At 34.2% G+C, this 16,303-nt stretch overlaps 1 protein-coding gene across 4 annotated transcripts; it reads left to right on the forward strand.

The window, feature by feature from the left end:
• The first annotated feature begins 12,005 nt into the window (after positions 1-12,005).
• LOC140959198 (uncharacterized) lies at positions 12,006-16,115 on the forward strand. Of its 4 annotated transcripts, none has more exons than XM_073417035.1 (3): positions 12,006-12,270; positions 13,482-15,580; positions 15,683-16,115. In XM_073417035.1, exon 2 carries the CDS (start codon positions 13,686-13,688, stop codon positions 15,333-15,335), a length of 1,650 nt encoding a protein of 549 aa, XP_073273136.1. In that variant the 5' UTR covers positions 12,006-12,270; positions 13,482-13,685; the 3' UTR covers positions 15,336-15,580; positions 15,683-16,115. The 4 variants fall into 4 exon arrangements, with proteins under 4 accessions (XP_073273136.1, XP_073273137.1, XP_073273138.1 ...); XM_073417036.1 differs by having other exon boundaries at positions 13,672-15,580; XM_073417037.1 differs by having other exon boundaries at positions 13,695-15,580.
• Positions 16,116-16,303: the final 188 nt, after the last annotated feature.

Below are 16,303 nucleotides of genomic sequence, written 5' to 3' on the forward strand. Positions count from 1 at the left end.
AAAGAAAATAATATGAATCCAGAGGCAGAAATCAATACAGATCGAAATCAAGATCAAAGAAAACTTGTTGGATTTGTAAGAAAAAGGTAGTTTTAGAAGAAATTGCCCTCAAAGAAAGGCTAGTTAGAGGACTGACAAAAATCCAGGAAGTGATGCAACAAATCTGTTGGAAGGATATGAAGAAGCAGAGGTTCTGACTATATCCATCAATGATCCAAAAGAAGAATGGATCATGGACTCTTGATGTACATATCATATGTCTCCTAGAAGAGACTGGTTCTTTGACTTTGAGGAAGTGGATTCTGGACAAGTATTAACGAGAAACAATGAATCGTTCGAGATTCATGGTATTGACTCAGTGAAGCTAAGAATGTGGGATGAGTCAGTGAAGATAATTACTGAAGTGAGATTCATCCCTGATTTAAAGAGGAATTTAATCTCCCTAGGTACATTGGATCAAAAATGATTAAGCTTCAAAGCTCAAGATGGTGTACTAAAGGTTATTAAAGGATCTGTAGTAGTTATGAAAGGAAACCTAAAGCAAGGACTGTATGTCTTGTAAGGAAACACCATTACAGCAGAAGCAAATGCAATTGAACATGCCAATGATAAAAAAATAATTATGGCACAAAATACTTGGCAATATGAGCCTCAAAGGCCTCCACGAACTCAGCAAACAAGGCCTTCTGGATTCTAATCAGATCAACAATATCTGGAATTCTGTGAGAATTACATACTTGGAAAGGCCCACAGGCTGAAATTCAACACAACAATACACAAGAGAACATAAACACTTGATTACACACATTCTGAATTTTGGGGCTCACTGAAGGTACCTCTATCCCTTTCTAAATCTCAATATTTCATTTCCTTGATTGATGACTATTCTAGAAAATTGTGGATCTATTTTCTGAAAAACCAAGGATGACGCTTTTAACAAATTTGTTGAATAGAAAACCTTAACTGAAAATCAAACAGGGAAGAAATAAAGAGATTAAGAACTGATAATAGATTAGAGTTTTGTAATCAAGAGTTTGATAATTATTCAAAATCTGGAATTGCTAGACATTGAACATGCATAGGCACACCACAACAAAATGGTGTGGCACAATGTATGAATCAAACTATCATGGATAAAGTTAGATGCATATTAAGTGAAAGTGGTTTGCCTAATATGTTTCGGGCAGAAGCAGCCTCAACGGATTGATGTCTCATAAATAAATCTACATCCTCTGTTATAGACTTCATGGTCCCAGAACACAAATAGTCTAATTTTTTGTTGTATAGTATATGTTCATGTTAGCCAAGGTAAACACAATCCTAGAGCAAAAAAAGGGGTCTTTCTTGGATATCCTAGTAGTGTGTTAAAGATTACAAAGTATGGTTACTAGATGGTCTTAAATGTGGAATCAACAAGGATGTAATCTTTAATGAAAGTGGATTTTATGAAACTAACATTAACATTTCAGAATTAGCCAGTTATTAACAAGCTGATCAGAATGTGCAATCTCAGGTGAAGTTTCAGAATTATACTGAGAATAATCAACACCTTGAATGTTATCTCCTTTCAAGAGATCAAATGAGAAGGCAAATAAGACCACCGCCAAGGTTTAAAAATGCAGTTTTTATAGCTTTTGCCTTAAATGTGGTTGATCTACTGGAACTAGAAAAGACAACGAATTACAATGAAGCTAAGAGGATTAAAGATTGGCCTAACTGGAAGAAAGCCATGGAAGAGGAACTCCAGTCATTGGCCCAAAATAGAACTTGCACTCTTGTTGATAAACAAAAAAGGGAAATGGTCATTGAGTAAGTAGGTATTCAAGAGAAATCCTGGAATACCAAGGGTATAAGCAGCAAGACAAAGCCATATTAGTGGCAAATGGATTTTCCCAAGTTGAAGGTGCGTATCATCATGAATTATTTTCTCTTGCTGTTAAGCACACCTCAATTAGGATCTTAGTGACAATCACTGTAACTTATAACTTGGAATTTGTTGAGTGAGGAATTGGGGCCCACACATTAAATTATTACCTATAAAAACATGCTTTCCCACATATTCCACGTCGGTTTTGTTATAAAATTGAACGAGAAATTTAGTTATAAATAGAGCTCAATTCCTCCAGTTATTGTATCTCGAAATCAAAAGCTTTTTAGGTTTGATAAAAAGATAGTGCATAGAAAAAAGAGTGTATTTTTTTCTTGAGTGCGAGAATTCTCTTGTGTGAGTTAGAGAAATTATTTTCTCGGTATACTCGAGTTGGGAGTGTGAGAAATATTGAGTATATTGGTGTATACACTTGTTTTAATATTTCTTCAAGTTGTAAAAGTTGCAGTGTTCCGTGGACGTAGCCTATATTGGGTGAACCACGTAAATCTTTGTGTTCTTGTTGGTTATTTTATTCCGCAATATTTGGGTACTATATTATCATCGTGATCGGCATCGCTTCGGTGTAATTCCCCAACAACTGGTATCAGAGCCTTGTTGTGAAAATTCTTAAGAATTCTGAGTATGCTCTGTGGTTGCAGCTTTGTCTGATCTTCCACATCAGAAAAGATTTTTTAGATTTTTTGCTAAGGTTGGAGAAGTGATGGCTGGAGATGATGGATCGGGACAGGGAATCAACAAGTTCGACGGTACAGATTTTACGTTCTGGCGACTACAAATTATTGATTATTTGTGTAGCAAGAAGTTGCATCAACCTCTATCTGGAAAGAAACCAGAAAAGATGGAGGATGATGACTGGAAGCTTCTTGACCGACAAGTGTTAGGTGTAATACGATTGACCCTAAANGCTGTGAAACAATCGTGTTGAATTTATTGATGTGTTTAGCCATCGATGCATCTTCTCTCATCTTCAAGTTAAATAACTTCTTCATGAGATATACTTTATTATTTGCCAATGGCTTNCTTTTGGCGTCTTTACCAGACAATTGGGAACCGATGCGGGCAGCGGTTAGCAACTCTGTTGGAAAAAGAAAGCTACAATTCAATGATGTCAGAGATCAAATTCTTGCTGAAAAAGTTCGCATGATGGATTCGGGTGAAGGAACATCATTGAGATCTGCTCTAAATATCGAGAATAGAGGAAGGGGCAGGAGTGGCGAAAAGAGTTTTAACCAATGGCATGGTAGGTCCAAGTCAAGAAATGGAAAAGACAAAAGCAACTTTGAAAATTTGAAAAGAATGTGAAGTGCTGGAGCTGTGGTGAGACTGGTCACTTGAAAAAGAATTGCAGATCAACAAAGAATGACGCTAATGTTGTTACTGAGAAGGTACATGATCATCTATTACTATCCATAGAAAGCCCGGTTGATTCTTGGGTTATGGACTCGGGAGCTTCGTTTCATATCACTGGTAATCGTGATGTATTCGATAATTATATTGCGGGAGATTACGGAAAAGTTTTCCTGGCTGATGAAAAACCTTTAGAAATAATTGGTATGGGTGATATCCGGATGAAGATGACAAATGGATCTGTCTTGAAAATCAACAAAGTAAGGCATGTACCAAAGTTGACACACAATCTGATTTCAGTGGGACAGCTTGACGCCGAAGGTCATAAGGTGGCCTTTGGTGATGGTTCTTGGAAAGTGAAAAAGGGAGCCGTGATTGTTGCTCGAGGACAGAAAACTGGAACACTTTATATGACTTCCAGTTTGAGAAATAAATTAGCGGCTGTGGATGCTAGAGCTAATTCAAGTCTATGGCATAGTAGGCTTGGAGATACGAGTGAGAATGGAATGAAAATGCTTGTTTCAAACGGAAAGCTACCGGAATTAAAGATCGTTGAACACAAGCTGTGTGAAGCTGTATTTTTTGGAAAGCAGAAAAAGGTGAGCTTTTCGAAAGAGGTTAGAGAACCGAAATCAGCTGATTTGGAGCTGGTTCATACTGATGTATGTGGACCATCTCCTATGACATCCCTTGGAGATCACTCAAGATATTATGGCACTACTGTTGACGATTCGAGCAGAAAATTTTGGGTTTATTTTGTGAAAAATAAATCGGATGTTTATGAGACTTTTAAACAGTGAGAGTTAGCCATGGAAGATGTGATGGATTCACTGTCATCCAATCACATGTGGGAGTTGTCAGAACTTCCTGAAGGTAAAAAGGTTTTACATATCAAGTGGGAGTACTGGTTAGAACATGACGGTAGCAAGCGGTACAAAGAAATACTTGTTGTAAAAGGTGAAAAAGAAGTCATTGATTACACTGATATTTTCTCTCTGGTGGTAAAGTTAACTACTATCAGGACTGTACTTGGATTGATGGTAAAAGAAGATTTACATCTAGAGCAGTTGGATGTAAAGACCGCGTTTCTTCATGGTGACCTAGATGAAGAAATTTATATGAAGCAGCCACAAGGATTTGAAGTACGGTAAAAAGAGAAAATGGTGTGCAAACTTCAGAAGAGCTTGTACGGTCTCAAACAAGCTCCAAGACAGTGGTACAAGAGTTTGATGGTGTAATAAATAATGATGGTTTTCTGAGTTATCAGGCTGATCACTGTTGTTATGTGAAGCCTGATGGTTATTATATCATACTACTGATATATGTAGATGATATGTTGATAGCAGGAGCTTGTTTGGAGGAGATTGATAAACTCGAGAAAGAGTTATCAAAAGAATTTGCTTCGAAGGATTTGGGTGCTGCAAAACAAATCCTTGGAACGTGGATCCTTAGAGATTGGGTGAATGGAGTCTTGAAACTTGAGAAGATTCTGGAAGCAAGAATCCAGCTGATATGCTCATGAAGGCTGTTATTATTGAAAAACTGAAGTTGTGTTTGACTTCAGTTGGTCTCTTGGACTAACAAAAGAGGTATGAGCTGCTGTACTGATGGTGTGAAGACATGATTGAAATCAAGTATTCAAGTGAGAGAATTGTTAGGTGAGGATGTGGGGCCCACACATTAAATTATTACCTATAAAAACATGCTTTCCCACATATCCTACATCGGTTTTGTTATAAAATTGAACAAGGAATTTAATTATAAATAGAGCTCATTTCCTCCAGTTATTGTATCCCAAAATCAAAAACTTTTTAGCTTTGATAAAAAGATAGTGCATAGAAAAAAGAGTGTATTTTTTTCTTGAGTGTGGAATTCTCTTGTGTGAGTTAGAAAAATTATTTTCTCGGTATATTCGGGTTGGGAGTGTGAGAAATATTGAGTGTATTGGTGTATACACTTGTTGTAATATTTCTTTAAGTTATAAAAATTGCAGTACTCCGTGGACGTAGCCTATATTGGGTGAACCACATAAATCTTTGTGTTCTTGTTGGTTATTTTATTCCGCAATATTTGGATACTATATTATCATCGTGATCGGTATCGCTTCGGTGTAATTCCCCAACAGAATTGGAGAAATTAGACGCAAGACTGCCTTCCTACATGGCAATCTGGAAGAAAAGATCCCAATGACACAACCAGAGGGCTTTGTGAAAACTAGAATAAGTAGGAAAAGTTTGCCTACTTCAAAAATCACTTTATAGACTTAAGCAATCTACTGGGAAATGGTGTCGTCGGTTCGAAATTTTATGTTGTAAAAGGGATTCCATGGGTCAAAATTTGACAATTGTGTCTACTGCTCTAAACTTCCTGATCATTCCTACACATATCTAATCATCTGTGTAGATGATATGCTCATAGCGTGTAAAGAACTAAGGGAAATACAAAAACTTAAAGATCTCCTTAATTATGATATGAAAGATCTTGGGCTAGCAAAACAGATATCAGGAATGTATATAACAGAAACAGAAGGCTAAGGACCTTAAGCTTGTCTCAAGAAGGACACTAAAATAAGCTGGTGGATATCTTTGGTATGAAAGATGCTAAAACCATAAACACTCCGATTGGTACACACATTAAGCTAATGTCTGTTAAGGCGGAAGAGACTGAACAGATTATGTACATCTGAAGACAGTACCTCATTCAAATGCAGTGGGAAGTGTTATGTACTCTATAATGTCAACCAGACCAGACATTGCATATGGATTAGGCTTAAATAGCAGATTCATGAGCAAGCTTAGCACAGAACACTGACAGACTGTGAAGTGGTTGTTGAGGTATTTAAAGCCTAAAGGGAACTTCTAAACGCAAACTTCTCTGTTCTTGTAATGCTCAGTCGACTTGTGAAGTTCGGACTATGCTGCCGATACTGATAAAAGAATATCGCTTTCTGGACACATTTTTATTGTTGTAGGGAAGGTTGTGAGTTGAAAGTCAAGCTTACAGCATGTGGTAGCTTCATCAACTACTGAAGCTGAATACATTTATATTATAGAGGCAGTAAACTTTAACAGAAGAATGCAATCATCTTTTGTGACTCACAAAGTGCCATAAATCTATATCAGAATGTTATGTTTCATAAAAGAACGAAACATAACGATTTAAGGCTACATTTTTTGAGGGAAATCATTTCAAGACAGCTAGTTAGCGTGAGAAAGATAAACACAACGGCCAACCACGTTGACATGCTAACGAAAGTGATTCCAGTGAACAAGCTCAAGTATGCATTGAGCTTGCTCCAAATACTGGAGTGAATGCCGCATAATGGAAATACCAATTGAAGCCACTGAATTTAATATACAAAGCCAAAGGTGGAGAATTGTGAAGATTTAGTTTCTTTCAATTACAAAACTCTTCTCTTTCTGCATCCTTGAACGAGAGAAGAGTTCATTCAAAAATGTTCTTACAGCCTTGTACTTTGATATCATAATATATTGTTTAAATAAATATATTTTTTAAAAATTAATCAATAAAATAACTTTGAAAATAAAATTGTGTATCTAATTTATTTTAATAATAGTAATTGGATTTAAAGACAATTTATGTTAATAGTAAAATTGACTTTTTAAATGTATCATGTATCAATTAAATATTTTACAATAGTTAATGAATCAGTTTGTCTATTTATCAATAGTTCGTGTACTAAAATGAATTTTACTTTATATTTTTATGATAACGGGACTCAACTCTGTTTTTTTTTTCGACGCACGTTGAATAAATCATCGAGTTAATACAGTAGTATGCAAACCCTGTATAATATAATCACTCAAATTTATGGGTTTTTTAGATAAACATTATAAATTTATTGAGTGTATGAGATACATCTTCGATGTGACTCATAATAAAAATATTAATTTTTATGTTAAAAGTCTTGATTTTCACTATAAATATAGACTAGATCGGCCAATTTCATTGATATAAATTCATGAGTTCGTCTAACCTGATATCTACTTTTCATTAATTCGTTGACAAAAATAATGAGCGGTATGATCTCGTCAGCAACAAAATTAAAGTCGTGAATAAATAATGACTTAGAAGAGAATAAGTAAAAACAAATATTTCAATTGTAATCAATATTTACTGATATGATTACCGAAACTTATAATCTAAACAGCATGAAATTGCTTTATTCAAACAGGGATCTGGATCCCCTACTGTGCACCAACCACAACATTCGGTGTTGTGGATATTTAATTGGTTGTGTTGATTTGGGTTTATTTTAAACTAGTTTTTTATGTTTGATTTTTTTTTTTTTTTCATCTCGTCTTCTTTTGTCCATTTTCTTCTTTTTCTCGTTTTTTTTCTCTCATTCAATTTTATTATTATTTTTATTTTTACGGGAAATAGTATAACATACAAGGTTCGATTTTCTTGTTCCTTTGAATTTCTAATTCTTTTTCTAATTATTTGGCTATCGAATTTTTTATTTGGTTTTTTTTTGTTTGTATTTTTATTGTGCTATTGATGGGAAACTCTTATTAATTAAAATGTTTATATTATTTCATATAAAATTGTCCGTTAATGTTTGTGGAAGAGGAAAAAAATGGAGGAAAAATAAAAGAGGAAAAGAGAGGGAAAAAAGTGGAAAAAATAGAATAATTTAAAAAAATTAAAAGAAAAACAACATTGAAAAAAATTGTAAAACATTGAAAATTGCCATGTAGGCACACATCACCATTTGTTGTTTTACTCAACACTGTAGGGGATCCGGATTTATTCAAACAGCACAACTATTTCGAAATGGACAGACTTGATTCAGCGTGAATGGAATGTAGAACTGTATGTACTATAGATATAATGAAAATCGTTTTGAAAACTGATCACATTTTTCATTGTTTTTGTTGATCCAGTTTTCTCTTATTTTGATTAATTTTCATGATTAACTCAATTAATAAAATAAAATAAAATGAAAGTCAAATAAAAGACAGATAATTTTAAAAAGTTCTCATACAAGAACTTATTAAAGTCTTCCTATTTTCTAATGACATCTTTTTGACAAACACATTCAGTATACTTTACTTGAGGAGCATAATTTGTCTTCAATATCTGACAACTCAAACTCTCTTCTCTCTCAAGAACGTCACATTCCTTTCCCGAAAAATATTTGAATTAATATAATGTATAAAAGCAACAACCAACAAATCAAATATGAAAGATTTGATATTAAAATCTAATCGGCATCCCTCGATTACACATGATCGCTTTCGGCAATCTTCAAAATTAATGAACATTTTTTTTATATAGAAGACTTCATTATATTAATGATAGATATTATCCTTTCAAATCTTGCATCATATCTTTTCAAGATAATGTTATTCAATATTTTCATCATTTCTTCAAAATATTGAAACAAATATCTTTTCTGTTATCTCTATCTCCAAAATCTTCATGTTAGATGTGTTAATCAAAGGACACTCCAACTGATTAGGGTAATTCATTCCATGAGGATTAGGAAAGGCAAGATGGTATTAAGAAAGATAGCATTCATTTCAAGAGATGGAGTTTCAGATGTGGAACTCTTTGCTAGGAGGATATTCTCTTTGAGATGCTAAGAATCGAGGGTAAAGAAAGAGTCTTTAGCTCGTCCGACTTTTTCGTCTTTAATACCGATAGTGCTAGCACACTCCTTAGGCCGATTAGTTAGACCGATCTTTGTTATCTAGTTTTTATGGTCTTGTTTAGAGATTGCGCATTGTCGTGCTGTCTTCAACAACTGCTCTTTTCCTTGATGCCGAGAAGATCTTAAACCCCCATCGAGATTTTAGGTGCAATAGAAAAGAATGTTGTAACCGGGGTTGGTGAACCCTCATAGATATCAGGTGCCCACATATTTAGAGTCAAAAGAGGTATTGAGTCCGAAGGAGAGGGAGGATTTCTTCGGGGCTCGAGGAATGGAATAAATTGGGCCCCACAAGTTTTTAATTCCCCGCTAGGGAATTCACATGAAAGGGAGAGGAATTTTCAACAAAAAAGTGCTCTTCTTCAATAAAATCAAACTGAACCACAATGTATCAAAGAAAAAAAAGGTGAGATGACTCCGTCAGAAAACGAAGACACTCCAATACTCAAGTTACCATGATATTTTAGATAAAATAAAATATAATTGGATAAGAAAGGGGTAAATAATAGCATAGCTAAAGAAGGGTTATGAACCATTTATTCATAGACTTAGAGCTCCAATGAATATGAAATTATGTTATATTTGATAACTAGATCCGTGCAAATCCACATAATATTCTATAATATCTCTAAAAATTTTAATTTTTAATATTTTTTTGTTATTGGTTGCATCAATACACTTACTTTAGAGTATGTATTTTGTACATTTAAAACTATATCTATTGTTTTTAATTTATTACATTTTATTTCTTTTTTTATAATTAAGTTTCTATTTATGTTATTAACATTGCTCGAGCATGTGGTTTTTATTCAAAATATAATAAGTAACATTGAAATCTTACATGATTTGTTGATATTAATTAATTATTATCATTGTTAATATTTTTGTTTGAAATATCAAGTATTGAGTTTTTTTTTCATATTTTTTTTATTGATCTCTCTTACTTTTAAATTTTTTGACAGATTGGTCGCCTAACTAGCAACTCGCGATAGGTGAGAGGGTTGAGGTTTTTTCCAACCCGTCGGATTGGCAGGCTACGGTAAGACGGGGCATGCTGACCTATTTGACAACACTATAAAACAATGTCATCAATAGTTATAAGGCATATTTAAACACATGCTAATCAATATATTTTTTAATTTTCAACTTAATTTTAAATAAATTAATTTCAAAAAAATCTTGTAAGTTGATATAAATACTTACATTATAAAAGATAAAATTGCATTTTGTATCTTTTATTTTTGTTTCTTTATGATTTTGTTTATCTATGTTATCGAATTTCAATATTAGACCTATATATACATATTTTTGGCAATTTTTGTTTTATTTTTTTTTATGATTTGCGCTGATGTGACACAACACACATAAGTGCTATATTAGTGTCACATCGAAAAAAAATTAAAATTGTCAAAAACATCAAGTTAATGAAATAAAACTAAAATTTGACAACATACGAAACTAAAAGGAAAATGAAATCCAAAAGTAATTATGACAAGTAAATAACATCCTGGCAATCATAGTGTGCACGTTGGAGGCCCTTTTTTTTTTTTTTTTTTTTTTTTTTTAACAATAGTTAGCAAAATAATTTTAGTCAAAATTTTATTATGAAAAATAACCCTTTCCAAATATATTGAAAAACAACAAATATTATTTTTTATAATTTTTCCCCATTTCTTTCATGTCTTCTATTATTATTAGGGGTGAGAAAAAATACCGAATTTTCGATACACCAAGATTATTGTAACGAAAAAATGCCAAATTTACCGAATTTTCGGTATACCGAAGATTTCGGTACGATACGATAACGGTATGCAATTTGAAAATTTCGGTATATATCGAAAAAATATACAAAAATTTTAAAATATATATTGTTTTAAAACAATAAATTTATAAAAATTTTAAAATGTAAGGTTTTTTCGGTATAAAACGGTATATACCGATATCGTATCGAAATCTCGGTATACCGTATAATTTTGATATAATCAGTATGCTAGTTTTATGTACCGAAATTTTCGGTATACTNCCGTATAATTTCGGTATAATCGGTATGCTAGTTATATATACCGAAATTTTCGGTACGGTATCAATATGAATTTTCTTATACCGTAATTTTCGGTACGATATACGATATAAGATTTTCGGTACAGTATCGATATGAATTTTTTTATACCGTAATTTTCGATATGATATACGATATAAGATTTTCGATATGGTACGGTACGGTACGATACGATACGATATATCACCTTTAATTACTATTAGTAATGGACAAGACAACCAAATGGCCCTTCCCAATCCCATCAGTCCATGACCAGCCCATATATAACGGGGCTGGTTATATAAATATTTTTTAAAATGGCCAACCCGACCGATTCGACATGTTCTATTTCTATCTTGTTCTTTGAAGAATATAAAATAATAATATAGCAATTAATTCGATGAATGAGTCCCAACTACTGGAGCTCATCATTCCACCACGGCGCCCCGATTGAATGGACATCTTCTTTTAAGCTAAAGCAACCCCACAATTCAATCTTTTCTTCACATAATAATAATAATAATTAAAACATTAAACATATTCATCCTTCTGCTTTATATTCCATGTTCTAATTTGATCTTTGTGTAACATGTCCGTAAAATATATAGATTTGTTTATTTTTCTACAAGATTTTCGAAAAAACAAAGTTTACGAAATTCATTCAAAAATAGTTTTAACGTCTTCCGATATACATATATTGAAAATTAATCTTTTTTTTATGAATCGAAGACGATCTCTCATGAAAGTTTGTGTTATATATTTGACAAAAACTTGTGTGAGACGGTCTCACAAAAGACCTACTCTATATGTTTTGTGGATGATTTATGCTAAAGAGGTAGCTTTTAATATAGACATTTCGAATTAAAAGTTGGGTTATTTATAGTAATTAATTAATTAAAAGATTGTTTTTTAGGATTTGGTGGTACAAAGATTCACACTTTGGTCATAAGTATCCAATAAATAAGGTACAAATACAAGACCTCACGTGGGCCTTCTCTGAGCCGGTTGATGTGACCTCCCGCTTATTACTCAACCATTTTCAGCCGTCCGATCATACATTTCCCTCCCCATTATTCCACTACTATTTCAGAGCTCCAACTCCAAAATGAACTGTTGTTAAAGCTGCGGACCAGAATCTTCAATTCCTACACGTAAAATATTTTATGGGTGTGAATCTGCATGTACTCAGTTAATGGAACTTTGGACTTTTGGGCCGAAAATCATTCTTGGGTTCGACAAACAACCGACAGCAGCATTTATATTGATGATATATCTGGGTTCTTTTCTTGATTCTGCATCCACATTATTCTAATTGAGGTACGTTGTGGATTTTCGCTGTTTAGATCTTTGGTATTGTTGTTGAAGTTATGGGATTTCAAGAATGCAATTTGATTTTTTTTTTGTCACTCTTGGAATTGAGAGGGTGCGATCTGTGGTGTTTGGTGTGGACGTTAAGTTCTGTTTGGTGAACTTTTGTTTTCTTTTCAAGCTATGTGTTTAATTTTTTTCTGAAATAAGAAATTTAAAATGTTTAAAAATTCAAGGGTTTTCAAGCCAGAACTGGATTCTGCTAAGTGCTTATAGTAATTATGAAATTTAGCTACGGATTCTTGTTTTTTCTAATATGTCATTTAAAAAAATACAAACAATAGATGAGCAAGAGAAAAAGAAATGGGTGCTTTTGAGGATGTGTCGAAGTTCGCTTTTTTACTTAGGTTTTTCTTTTCAAAATTTGTGAACCAGCCAAAGGGTCAACTGCTGAAATTTTTTGAAATCTGTGATTTGGGTCACCTGTGAATTTACTGCGTTTCAGCTTTATGAAGACAGCCTAGTTCATCTTATCTTCAACGATCACCTGTGATGGAGAGTTTAGAGTTAGGACCACACAAGGATGCCTTCTTCCCATTTAAGTTGTATTATTTGATGGAGTATAAGCTAGTTAAATGTGATTTATAATTTTTTCGATATTTAACATATGCTTGATCTTTGTTGTTATTAGATGTTTGAAGGATAATTTGCATGAAAAAAGCTTAAAACGAAGTCATAATTAAATAAATTTTAAAAAAAAAACTGCGTGTCTTATGTATCAGAGTAACCCAGTTTTTTTGAACTAATGCTATTCTAAACACATTTCGAAGCCCTGGGTTGTGGGTTCAGATCTTCAACTAGCTGGTCTTGATATTGTTTCTGGACTTCATTGCCCATATCGGACCTATGTGTAGAATTTAGGTTTGACAGTCTGTTTTACGTGTGAGAAGGTGCGTTAGATATAGAGAAATATCTTTATATGGTTTCATGACTTAATATGGTCATTATAAAAACAAAACGACGAGCGTTAACAATCTCTTTCGAAGTGTCTTGTTCATTGCATATGTTGCTTCTCAAGAAGAGTTTTGCATGTTCGTTTTCAATAGAGAAGGGTCAATATTGCTTGAATGGGTACACTAGATTGTTTTCAGTTTCTCTAACTTTTGCCTTTGATTCAATTATCTTGAACTATTGAATTTTAAATGGAAGAAATATTGTAGGGAAACAATGTAACATAGCATAGAATTACATGGTTTGGCTTTAAAGAACCACATTCAGGATGAAGCACCCACAACGCTAAAGTTTTATCAATTTTTAATAATTTGGAAGACAGTATAGCTGTATACGGTATATTCTGATAACTATTGTCAAGTAATTTAGATTTTACCTTTGTAAGAGTAATATTGCTAGTTTATTCTGTTCTGATGCTTCAGTCTAAGAGCTATATGGAGCCTCGATTAGATAGTGGCATCGAATCAAATGCTCATAAAACAGAAAGATACTCACCCACAAAACAAAGAAACAAGTTGGGATCTGTGCTGAAGATTGAGAAGCATGAGCGGTCCTATGATGATTTCCATCCCCAAATTCTAAAGAATATTGATGGAAAATTGCCGAAATCTAAAGGGTTTTATCCAAAGCAAATAGGCAAGAATTCACAAAAATGTGAAGATCTCGTCATGTGCATGTCGAATTTACCGAATTATTTGGAGAGAGAAGAAAACTCCCAAGAGAAAACATTGAACATTGGGGTCTTAGATTGGCGCCTTCTCAAGAAATGGCAGCATAACCAGAAAGATTTGTGTCACATAAACAGCAACAATTCGCATTTTAGCGGCAATATATCAGCAGCTATGTCATCAGAAGCATCGACATCCCATTCTAGCTTGAGTTGCAGTTTCACTCCTTCACAACAGAGATCCGAATTAAAAGCACCTTCTACTGAAAGATGTTGTGATGGTGATAAATTTTTCTCGGGAAATGAGAAAAGTTTGCAAGACTGTAAATCCAGCCCAATTAATGGTCTAAAAGAGCTCAAAAACAAAGACCTGCAGAGAGAACCTGAGCCAAAATCAAGACTTTCTGAAAACAGCAGTGTTGTATCTGTTTTAAAGGGGAATGATATTATTCATTGGAGCATAAAGAGGAACCAGGACAAGAAGAAATCTGGTCCAGTGAGAAGAAGTATAGCTGAAGATGAATGTCGTCAGATGGAAACTGAGACTTTCCAATGTGCGAAGCACAGGAATTCCTCACCAACTGGCAAATTGAAGTTTGGAATGGCTAAAATAACCAAGAGTTCAAGCTCAAACGCAACTTCCGCATGTGTCTGTCCAATTGATTGTACTTGCGATGCCTCGAATGCTACAAGCAGATCCAGAACTAGTCCTTTGAGAAGGCTTTTGGACCCTTTTTTGAAGCCAAAGGGTGGTGGAAACTCATGTCACTTGGCACGGTCAAAAGATCCGTCAAGAATAGTCAGGTCCTGTAAATTCTCCGGTGAAATAATTGGATCTCCAGCTTCAAGTCTGGTGAATGGAATCTCAAATGTGACAGATAATAAGAAGAATGAACCATCGACTCTGCAAGCTCTCCTCCAAGTAGCTATAAAAAATGGTGTTCCCCTGTACACATTTACAGTCGATAATCGCAGTGAAATTTTAGCTTCAACTGTCAAAGAATCATGTTCTCCGAAAAGGAAAGAGAGAAGGTGGATTTTTACGTTCTTCTCCTTTAGTGAAACGAAGAAAAAAAACGGGTCTTGGATTTATCAAGGAAGTAACGATAGAAATAATGAATATATACCAAATATTGTTGCACGGATGAAAGCTTCTGATGTTGCATACCCAAACAGTCAAAAATCTATGATAAAATCAAGTGTAAGGGAGTTTGTTTTGTCTTCTTCTGGTTCAAGAGATGTAGACCGGAGATCAGACTCAATGCCCCGTGACGAACTTGCTGCAATCGTCATAAACTTTCATGAAAAAATCAGTGGTCTGATCCATGAAGACAACCAAGTTGACCAACCAGCTGTTTTGAAAGAGCCATTTCGAAAAGTCATCAACTGTTCATAGGAGATGGTGCACCGAATGGAACCATGAGTGATGATTCTTTTAATGCATCAGTCATTTTACCTGTTGGTGATCACGGATTGCCGAGTAAAGGCGAGCCTTCACCACTGATCAAAAGGTGGAAATCTGGGGGATCATGTGATTGTGGGGGTTGGGATCTTGGTTGTAGATTAAGAATTCTCAGTAATGGAGGACAGATATCCAAGTGGTTTGCACCGACTTCTGGGCAATTCAAGCTTTTCTTTGAGGTATTTGCATCATGCAGATCAACCATATTTTTCTTAGCCTAAACTTGTTCTTAATGAACCCTCGAGTAACACCTTTTTAACTCTGTTTCATGCATTGTACAGGAAGAGTCTGGCGAGAAACGACCTTTCTACGTCTTGTCACCATTCAAAGATGGAATCTTTTCGGTAGAGTTTAATTCGTCCATCAAACTTATACAAGCATTCTCCATTGGTATCGCAGTTCTGAACAGTGGAAAAATACCTGGAGAAATAACTGAAAAGAGCGAGCCAAAAACTTCGAACCAGGCTGTATCCGAGGTTTCTGAAAAATATGTCTCATATCCTCCGGTTTCCCCATTTGGAAGAGTGTAGTTTGCATAATCGAATGGTGTATAGCTATGGAACTTCGGTCTGTGCATTTTTTTGTATGCACCTGTTGGCTAAGGCGCTAAGCGGCCTGTGATTAGAACCAGAATGGTAAAATAATGTGATGTTTTAAGGATGCTAAAATGAATGGATTGTACTTAAATATCAAAGAATCCCTTCTTGGTGGTTGTGTGGTGACTTTATTTCTTTCATTAACTGTAAATTTTTGTGTTTGGAATTCAAGCAAATTGTTCCAAGGATTTCAGTGGGGTGTGTGTGTGTGCAACAAAATTATGCTCACACCACTTTCTTGTAATTCTATCACAAGAAATTTTTACATGTAAGATGAAGGTTGAATTACAGCGTATGGCTGATGAT

Source organism: Primulina huaijiensis, chromosome 15, assembly GCF_012295235.1.
Source record: "Primulina huaijiensis isolate GDHJ02 chromosome 15, ASM1229523v2, whole genome shotgun sequence".
NCBI classification, from domain to species: Eukaryota; Viridiplantae; Streptophyta; class Magnoliopsida; order Lamiales; family Gesneriaceae; genus Primulina; species Primulina huaijiensis.

Coding starts and splice junctions, on each gene's coding strand:
- LOC140959198 (XM_073417034.1), top strand. CDS start 13,686: ATGCTTCAGTCTAAGAGCTATATGGAGCCTCGATTAGATAGTGGCATC.